Source organism: Theobroma cacao, chromosome 8 (genome assembly GCF_000208745.1).
Source record: "Theobroma cacao cultivar B97-61/B2 chromosome 8, Criollo_cocoa_genome_V2, whole genome shotgun sequence".
Classification (NCBI taxonomy): Eukaryota; Viridiplantae; Streptophyta; class Magnoliopsida; order Malvales; family Malvaceae; genus Theobroma; species Theobroma cacao.
The window spans coordinates 2,942,283-2,951,668 of record NC_030857.1 but is presented as its reverse complement, the minus strand read 5'-3'; the positions used below and the strand labels follow the sequence as shown (position 1 = coordinate 2,951,668).

General features: G+C 38.4%; 3 protein-coding genes across 3 annotated transcripts in view; 1 reads left to right on the top strand and 2 right to left on the bottom strand.

Annotated features, from left to right (window-relative positions):
- Window positions 1-3,097, top strand: part of LOC18591752 (protein DETOXIFICATION 27) — a 3,606-nt gene extending 509 nt beyond the window's left edge. The window contains exons 2-8 of the mRNA XM_007018065.2: window positions 53-594; window positions 670-756; window positions 1,154-1,210; window positions 1,713-1,951; window positions 2,042-2,160; window positions 2,306-2,395; window positions 2,490-3,097. Coding sequence (XP_007018127.2) covers window positions 53-594; window positions 670-756; window positions 1,154-1,210; window positions 1,713-1,951; window positions 2,042-2,160; window positions 2,306-2,395; window positions 2,490-2,531 — 1,176 coding nt within the window. The 3' untranslated portion in view covers window positions 2,532-3,097. The remainder of the gene's footprint in view (window positions 1-52; window positions 595-669; window positions 757-1,153; window positions 1,211-1,712; window positions 1,952-2,041; window positions 2,161-2,305; window positions 2,396-2,489) is intronic.
- Window positions 4,644-6,500, bottom strand: LOC18591751 (putative clathrin assembly protein At4g40080). Its single transcript, XM_018126326.1, has 2 exons — window positions 6,204-6,500; window positions 4,644-6,072 (listed from the first exon to the last, which is right to left on the bottom strand). The coding sequence occupies exon 2, from the start codon at window positions 6,032-6,034 to the stop codon at window positions 5,033-5,035; it is 1,002 nt and encodes a 333-aa protein (XP_017981815.1). The 5' UTR covers window positions 6,035-6,072; window positions 6,204-6,500; the 3' UTR covers window positions 4,644-5,032.
- On the bottom strand, window positions 6,606-8,996 carry LOC18591750 (protein DMR6-LIKE OXYGENASE 2). The gene is made up of 4 exons (XM_007018063.2): window positions 8,701-8,996; window positions 8,377-8,612; window positions 7,291-7,624; window positions 6,606-6,983 (listed from the first exon to the last, which is right to left on the bottom strand). The coding sequence occupies exons 1-4, from the start codon at window positions 8,914-8,916 to the stop codon at window positions 6,732-6,734; spliced, it is 1,038 nt and encodes a 345-aa protein (XP_007018125.2). The 5' UTR covers window positions 8,917-8,996; the 3' UTR covers window positions 6,606-6,731.

Sequence of the window (9,386 nt, the reverse complement as noted above, 5' to 3'; positions counted from 1 at the left end):
GGGGGGGGGGGGGGGGGGGTGTTGTGTGGTGTGTGGGGGTTTTGACCAACAGCTAGGAATGGCAAGTGCTTTAGAAACGCTTTGCGGTCAAGCTTTTGGTGCCAAGCAATATCACATGTTAGGGGTATACATGCAAAGATCATGGATTGTTCTATTTCTCTGCTGTTTCTTGCTATTGCCCTTCTACGTATTCGCCACCCCGCTTCTGAAGCTTCTAGGACAGCCAGACGACGTGGCGGAGATGTCAGGAATTGTGGCAGCTTGGATGATCCCTTTGCACTTTAGCTTCGCGTTTCAGTTCCCATTGCAAAGGTTCTTGCAAAGCCAGCTCAAGACTAGCGTGTTAGCCTACGTCTCTTTTGTTGCCTTGGGGGTCAATGTGTTGACGAGTTGGCTATTCGTAAACGTCTTGGATTGGGGTGTTATCGGTGCCTCTGTGGCGCTGGACATTTCGTGGTGGGTCGGGGTTTTGGGGCTTTACGGATACACTGTCCTTGGAGGCTGCCCTTTGTCATGGACAGGTTTCTCTATACAAGCATTTAATGGCCTCTGGGAGTTCCTTAAACTCTCTGCTGCTTCTGGAGTCATGCTATGGTATATCCACTAAAATCTCATTCTTCTAATTTGACCAATCAGTCATTTCTTTCTTCTGGTTCTTTTCCTTTGCAGCTTGGAGAATTGGTACTATAGGATACTGATATTGATGACTGGGTACCTGCAAAATGCCACCTTGGCTGTGGATGCCTTGTCTGTCTGGTATGTCATTACTCGTTAATTAATTCCTGATTCCTCCACTTTGGCTGTGGATGCCATGTCTGTCTGGTATGTCATTACTCACTAATTAATTCCTGATTCCTCCACTTCTTGGTGGTTCCCAGTCCACGCAATATACCTTCATAAATAGCAATTTTTTTGCTTTACTTTTCAGTCGAAGTGAGAGTATGATTAGTCACAAATAGGAATTCTTTCTAATATTAATTACTGATGAATTACATTACGTATTATTGTATCCGATTAAGTCCCTACTTCAACCAGAAAACTTTGGAGAAAATGATTCTGACTCTCGTGCCTTTTGTTATATTTTCTCTAAAACTATTCATTCATCAACGTCTAAATTGGACTCGGTTGTCCTTTGGTTGTTATGATTTGGCAGCATGAGTATCAATGGGTGGGAGATGATGATTCCAATGGCGTTCTTGGCTGCTACAGGGTACGAAACAATTCTCAATCCCATTAATTATACACCCTAGTAATTAATATTATAGAGTATTACACACTAATAATATTTGACCATTTGTCACAAAAGTAGAACCCCTTCATCTTTTGGTCAATTCTCCGATCGACTTTCTAACTATCTTTTCATATCTTTGTAAAACTCTAATCTTTCACTTTGTTGACTAAGTTTGATAATAGTAATAGGTAAAGGGGCTAGCAGAAAATTTGACCTCTGTTAGAATGCCAAAAACGAATTTGTCTTCTAAGAGATAGAATTGCATATCTTCCTAGGACAAATACATTCTTCAAGTTCATAATGTCATTATGACTATGAGCACAACATCCGAATGTCAATCCACACCAAACTAGGATCAATAATTAGCATCTATAATGGAATATGACTTAGCCAAAACCAATTTCTCCTTTCACTCGCAAGTCTTTGATCTTAACAAATAAAATTTGAACCTGATAAAACTAATTGTAATTGATATTGGCAGAGTAAGGGTGGCTAATGAGCTTGGAGCAGGCAATGGCCAAGGAGCCAAATTTGCAACAAAGGTTTCCGTGGTGCAATCGACAATCATTGGTCTTTTCTTCTGCGTACTTATCTTCATCTTTCGTGACAAGGTGGCATTGATATTCACTTCGAGTTCTGATGTCCTCAAAGAGGTTGATAAGCTTTCATACCTCTTAGGCGTCACGATTCTCCTCAATAGTGTTCAACCTGTTTTATCAGGTGACTTTCCCTCCTAAGACGGGTCAACTAAGCATTCAATTGATTAATACTAAATTTTAGATACATGTTTTCTTTTCTTCACTGTTTCAGGAGTGGCAGTTGGATCCGGATGGCAAGCAACTGTAGCGTACGTAAACCTTGGTTGCTATTATATTATTGGACTCCCACTTGGATTTTTGATGGGATGGGTTTTCCACTTGGGTGTTAGGGTAAGGCTTATCCCTTCCTTCACCATTGGACTTTGAATATTTCTCTATCTACAAGTATTTGCTCCTAGTGAAATATCTGGGATTGATGTTAACTATTTGCATTGCCCTGGAAATGTTGACAATCTCTTTGTTTTGGTCAAACCAGGGCATTTGGGGTGGGATGATCTTTGGGGGAACTGCTGTTCAGACAGTGATTTTGGCCATATTAACAATGCGAAGCGACTGGGAAAAGGAGGTAGAACTCGACGTCCTTCAACATTGTTGATGTATTTATTTCATTTAAAGAGTGACATTGTCTCATTTGTCATTTGTTGGAATTAATTTTACAGGCTGAAACAGCCAAGCAGAGAGTACAGAGGTGGGGGGAATGATCAATCGGAGGACAAACATTGAAGGGAACTAGTCCCCCTCATGGTAGATGAAATCTTGCAAAGTTATTAGTGCCCTCCGAATTTGGGAGCTTTTAATTATTTATGCGAAATTTTGTTACATCACACTCCAAGAAATATATATCTTCCATATCATTGATCATTGTTTTCTTGAATGAAAATCTCCTGCCCCCATTTGTGCCCCTTTTCCTACCCCTTCAATAATATTGTGTCATGTGTACTCCCACTAATAATGATTTCAAAACTCATTCAGTCTCATTCATTAGTTTTTTTCCTTACCTTCTCTTTTATATTTCCTCTTTCTCTCTCACAAAACATTACTGGTTAACAAGAGAAATCTTTTTGTGGGAGAGAAAGGAATATGAGAGAGAAAGGAAGGAAAAAAAAATTATGAATGAGAAAGAAAGTTTTGAAAACAAACAAGTTTTAGTATCATTACTAGTGAGAATACAAGAATCCCAATCCTCTACCCCAATCTGTGTTCCTTCTTTGACAAAGTGATATGTATTTATCTTTTTAATTATTAACTAATACATGTTTGGATTTAATCTTTTTGTCTCTTATTTCCTGTTTTCTTCCTCTATCAGCAGATGGTTCATAAATGGTGACCTTCTGCTTGTTTCTTTTGGCAAGAAAAACATGAATTTGTCTTTTTCTTATCCTCATCGATGCAAGATAAAAAATTTTTTTACTGTGAGAAAAACAACAAAAACTCAAATTCTACTCTCAAGATAACAAAAAAAGGAATCAAATTTTACTGTGAAACTAATAAAGGAAGGAAAACAAAGAAAGGGTAAAACCCAAATTCTGCTCTCAATATAACAAAGAAAGGGATCAAAATTTGTTAAAAGATGAATAAAAAGAGAAAAAAAAAAAAGACAAAACCCAAATTCTACTCTCAAGCTTAGCGATCGCTTTCTCTTCTATTGTGCTGCTCATAAATCCTAAATAAATAAATTCTTTCTTCTCTCTTATCCTAATTCTCCACGCTTATTTCTTCCAAAACAGTTCATGAATCTCAAATTGGGTAGTCATAAGTGAGATTAGAAGGGAGGGATGATGATATAATTGCCTACTACTGTTGGTTTAATTAACAAACCCAATGGATGCCAAATTGTATCTTTTATCGCAATATCAACTAGTAATTTTTTTTTTCTCAGAAAGGCATTATCCGCTTACTGCTATGGAGAAACAATAGTTTTGTGAGTAAAAAAAATATGAGAAAAAAAAGGATTAAAATCAAACATATATTAATTAATAATTAAAAAAAAAGACAAGTGTTACTTTGTCAAAGGAACACAGAATTGGGCATTGATTGGGGGCAGAGGATTTTGGATTCGAGAATGCACATCACATAATATTATTGAAGGGACAGGAAAAGGGACACCCATTGGAGCAGGAGATTTTCATTTTGTTTTACATAAGCAGACCCTATATATTTAACATGATTGGGCTTTAAGACTTACAAATTCGGTTTCGATGGAAGTCTGAATATGGAATTAGACTTCTTTTTGAACACGGATTGGGCTTATGACTGCCAAATGAGCTTTCTGCTTTGCATGGAGTAACCAGGGTGCATGGTCTTTCGAGGTTAAGAAGCAAAAATGCATCCAGTTGTCCGATTCTGTGCCTAAAGGCCACTTTCGTAAACTACTGTATTACCTACTAGAGATCAAGTTACAAGCACAAGTATCTTACTATCAGTTTAAGTTTGATCTTAATTTAAGCATCTTTGCTTCTCACTTTCTGTCAAGAATCAGTTTTAGTTGATAAATATATATAGAAGCTAGTAACAGTGCAAGAGGATCTAGTGTGCCTAACGCTTTGCGGAGAATGTTTGGGCCAAGATCAGTTTGCCTCATTGTTTATGCATCAGCGACTCAAAGCTTCGTTGGCGGATGGTTGTACTATTTATTGGTCAGAGTTCAGTGTCTACAGTGAACTAAGGCACAAATAAAAGAGATCAAAACAAAAAGGAAAAAGACAAATGAACTCAACACACCCACTTCTACGATATTAAGTTCTCAACATTATCAACATGATTATGTGTTGTCATGGGCAATAACCATTCATTCCTATTGGTAGACTGCAAAATTGAAACTTCATTTTCCTATTTTATCCATCATAATCGATTCCAACTGATAATGCTTATTATGAATCTCAACAAAAAAAACAGAGACTTAGAGGTGCTTTCAATCAATCTCAATACTATACATATATCAGGAACCCTGTAGAAAGGATTAGCTGGTGTAAAAATGGCGATAGGAAAAGGGAGAGCTTTTTCAGTGTTCGTTAACAATCTGCCTTAGGAAGCCCACTGGACTTGAAGGCACCCAGATTTGCAAAATCGTTAAAAAAAAATGATTGATCGATTCGAATCCATTACACCTGAAATGATTATGTACGCCATTTTAAAAGAAAAAAGAAAAACATATACAGCAAGGAAAAGTAATTAACGGCGAAAAACAGGGGAAGGGACCCGGTCAAAACCCCACCACCCACCTCCCACGAGGTGCCAGCAGGGTCAAGTTGCTCGACCCGTCTCCGTCACCCATCGTAATCGATAACATTTTCCACTCTTTCTTCTCCTCCATGATTACCACGAGTTTTGCCTTGGTCTCTTGTACCAAATCCCTCAAGTCATCGTTCCTGTTTCTATTCACCAACAGCACAGATATCCTATCCTTGCAATCCTCGAACCTGTTGAACGAGTTTAGGAACCGAGTGCACTCGCCAAAGCTCAAACTCATCATTCTCAGTCCGAGTTCCGCAACTCGGAGAGAGATTTCATGCTGGACTAATCTATAGTTTTCACTGACCGATCTTACAACCTCGTACACCAAACTCTTCCGTTGCAGGTAAAGCGAATGGGGTGCGTTACCTACGTGTTCCGCGAAATCGACAAGAACATCTAATTCGTTTAGTAAATCGGAGTTCCACAAAGCCATAAGCTTGTCTTTTTTATTACGGTCATTCTTCGCGCTTGAAGAATAAAGGTGATAACCTATGACTCCGGAAATCATCAAATTTAGTTCCAAGACTCCAGCGTACCATCGAACCCATGATGACATTTCCCACATTTCCGGGTCGGAATCATCTCGAAACATCGATAAATTAAGAAAATTTCGACCCCCAGAGCAAGGATAAACAGAGAGCTGGTCTTTCAAGATAAACGACCCTCTCCCTATGATATTATGGATTGTGTAGAGGCATTTCAGGGCAACATACGCATTACTCGTGCGATGCAGTCGGTCCATGAGAGCTTGGATACAAGCGCATGCAGTGGCGCGTGATCCATGGCCAAGGGCAATAACAGCGGCGATACGGTTATCCGACGGTAAGGCGTAGGGGCCGTGGGTGGTGGCGCGTAGAATCACGCCGCGAACGGAAGATTTGTGGCGCTTCGTCGACAAGGTTGTTTTAATCAATGACGCCTTGTCTTTCAGAATTCCTAACACAATTCGTAGCTTTTTTTGGCACCCCATCGAAATCAGAAAAAAAAAGATGACAGCACTGAAAAAATCTGGAGTGGAAGAAGATAAGAGAAACCGACCGTTAGGTTCATTAAAAGGACGATAATTTATGACAAACTATATATACATAAAATAGACACGCAAAGGTGTTGTTGATTAATTAAATAAAATAATTACATACTTTTATCGTCGACCCCCCGCCCCCCTCTGCACGGTTTTTCTATTGTTATTATCCAATAAAGAAATTGTTTGTCAAATTTGGCCAAAAGGAAAGTCCCGCGATGGAGCGGTTTCACCGTGTTTAGGAATATTTGACATCCGCATAATGTCTAATTCAACACCCTGAAAAAGTACGAAAAGTTGAGGAAAATTCGATTAATGCATGTTTTTATAATTAACTATAGCAATCTGGGCTAAGTCTATGATCACGAGTATGACGTAATTGTCAATAAAATTATCAGGAAAAAGGTAGTTCTTCACCATTTTTTTCCCCTTTGCTTGCTAATAATGTATCCATCTTGATGGGAAAAATGATTCATGCTACGATTCCTATCTCGCTAGTCGACCTCTCAAGTCTCAAATCTCAAATTTCAATTTTAGCGGCGTTGTTATTTCAATCATCCATCCATATTTCTTGATGGGAACAATCATCATGATGTTACATGAGCAATAATGAGGTTCTTATAAATGAATAGGATGGATATCCTATTCAAAGACGGAGGTGGTCCAAGCAGGATTTCCCATTGAGACTTTTACTTTGTTGAAGCTCCAAATACTCCTTATATTTGATTCCGCGATATGCCGGGGAGAATTGGCCGACAAAATTCGTCACCAGCTCTGCTGCGGGGCTTACAATTGTGTCAAGAGGAGGTCCATGTGCTGTCCCTATCGATATCCTTGCTGCTTTGTCATTCACCACAGCTCTATGCACCACGCTCTTATACTTCCCGTTGGTCAGTATCTGAAATTGACAGGCAGGCCAATGATAGTATCCATTAAACAACACCAGGATCAGCCTAAAATAACTCTCTCAAACCTAATGGTTTCCCCGAAAAAAGTCGTCAACTTTTTCTCTTTCAAATCATGAATACCTTTTTCATATTGGAAACGTATATCATGTTCACTTTCATCAACATAAAACTACAGGATTACTGTAATATAGTATAGTTTCTATGAGAACTCCCCTTCCCCCAACTTAAGTATTAAAAAGGTTAAAAATAAAAATAAACTCTAAAGTTTCTCTGGTATATATATATAGGAAGGCATACCTCCATATGATCTCCGGTGTTGACAAGAAAAGAGTTAGGCAGGGGATTGATGGGAACCCACTTGGCATTGTGCATTACTTGAAGGCCTGCAAGCTCATTTTGCATGAGGATGGTGAGGAGTCCATGATCCGAGTGGGGGGGTAGACCCATCGAAAGCTCCGGCTGTGGACAAGGCGGGTACATATTTGCAACAAGCAGCTGATGGGAGTCAGCAGATTCTACTGCCATTTTCTCATTTATGTAGCTTTCTTCCAATCCTAGGCTTTCAGAGATCCCTTTAAGCAGCTCACTGGCCATTTCTCGAGTTCTTTTGCAGTATTCCTTTAGAACCTTGCTGTTAAAAGCAAGCGAAACATCCGTCATTAAGAGTGACCACTCACTAAACAAAGTAATTAATACTTTGAAGTTTGAACACAAGTAAAAATTTAAGTATCTAAACTAACAAATATTTTTTTGCCAAAAAAATTGATAAATATTTTTGGATGTTGGATTGGCAAAACTTGCATGTAGATTAAGGAAGATCGGAGTGGCAATAATGGTTGGTAGCGTATGTGGCCACATGCCACGGGGACTAAACCCGACAACATCTTACCTTCACAAAGTTACAATGCAAAATGAGGCGTCAGAATCTATTGGTGAACAAGGATTTTTGTTTAACTAATTGAATCTTGGTGTGGTGGATGCCAGTTATGATATACTAGTAGTATCATTTAGAATAAGGTTAGTAAGTATTTATAAAAAATCTTGTACCATGTCATGATCAATATAAAATTTTGCTACAACTAATTTGTCACTTTGTCGAATTTTTTACCAAACCATCAATTTAATTTGATGAAATAACTTCTGAGTGCTTAATATACATACCTTATCTCGTGTCTATATTATGTAGCTGTCCAATATTTATTTGGAACTGTACTTGTTTTTCGAGGCTCAAATGACTGATCTAAAGCCCGACCGAACCATAGTTTTTTTTTTTTCATTAAATTTCTTCTTTTAAAAATAAAAATGGAGTTGTGGTCATCCATGACCCATGTATTAGAGTGTGGGTCTGCCTGTCAAGCCAACACTCAGATGTTGAAACATTACCCGAAGCCAGAAGGCTTGTTAGGAGCACTGAAATGGGGATGAACGTGAACCTTGAGGTAATCCCTCCAAAGAAGAACCTTATCCACCTTCGGATTGAAGCTCGTTCCACACCTTATCGGATCAAACAGCTTCTTCCCTGTGTACTGTTGCTTTTCCTCCCCTGCTAAATCGAAGAAATCTTTTGTTGCCCTTATCATTTCCTTTCTCAATGTCTCTGGCACTCCATGATTTATTACCTGGAAATTAATTAGATACGCATACTAAGACATTTTCCTCAATAGAAAAATTATATACTATATAAACTGAACTTATATATCATTTTACCATGAAGAATCCCCACTCCTGGCATGCATTGCGGAGTTCATTGATGACTTTGGACCGCTCATCAGGATTACCGGATGTGAGAAGGGAGAAGTCTATGGTGGGGATTGCTTCTAGTTCTGTGACCATGCAATCATCAGATTCTGTATTTTTGAAGACATACTTGGGAGGAACAGAAGTGAGACAACCTGATTCAACTAGTTGTTTGACAGAAAACATTTTGAGAATATTCTAAGTTAAAATAGAAGAAGCTAGCCCGTAAAACAAAGCTGAGAAGTTTAGGGCTTTCGAGCGACTCTCCCTGCTAGCTATTGGCCTTCTTATATAGAGGAAGTTGTCGGGCATTTGGCTCAGAGAGATGGGACAAGAAGATTGATGGCGATGTGATAAAATATCTCATACTTTACTGTCTCGTAAAAAGTAACATGGTGGCTACATGTAGGCAATGATTTTTTCTTTTAACATTTGATAATAATTACTGATATTAAAGTAAGTCCAGTGAATCAGTAGTTTAGATAATACAGTACTATATGCATACATTCTTTATCGACAACTTCTTTGTTTGAAGAATAAAATTAACTCTCACTCTCTGTCTCTCTCCTCTCTCTCTCTCTCTCTCCTCTCTCTCTCATGGATATATATATATAATATATATAATATATAATATATATATATATATATAAATGGTT

Excerpts from the sequence above, each read along its gene's own strand:
- LOC18591751 (XM_018126326.1), bottom strand. The coding sequence starts at position 6,034 with ATGGGGTGCCAAAAAAAGCTACGAATTGTGTTAGGAATTCTGAAAGAC.
- LOC18591750 (XM_007018063.2), bottom strand. The coding sequence starts at position 8,916 with ATGTTTTCTGTCAAACAACTAGTTGAATCAGGTTGTCTCACTTCTGTT. Across the intron at positions 7,625-8,376 it reads AACAAGCCTTCTGGCTTCGG|CAAGGTTCTAAAGGAATACT; the intron begins GTAATGTTTCAA and ends TGCTTTTAACAG. Across the intron at positions 6,984-7,290 it reads ACACCGGAGATCATATGGAG|ATACTGACCAACGGGAAGTA; the intron begins GTATGCCTTCCT and ends TGTCAATTTCAG.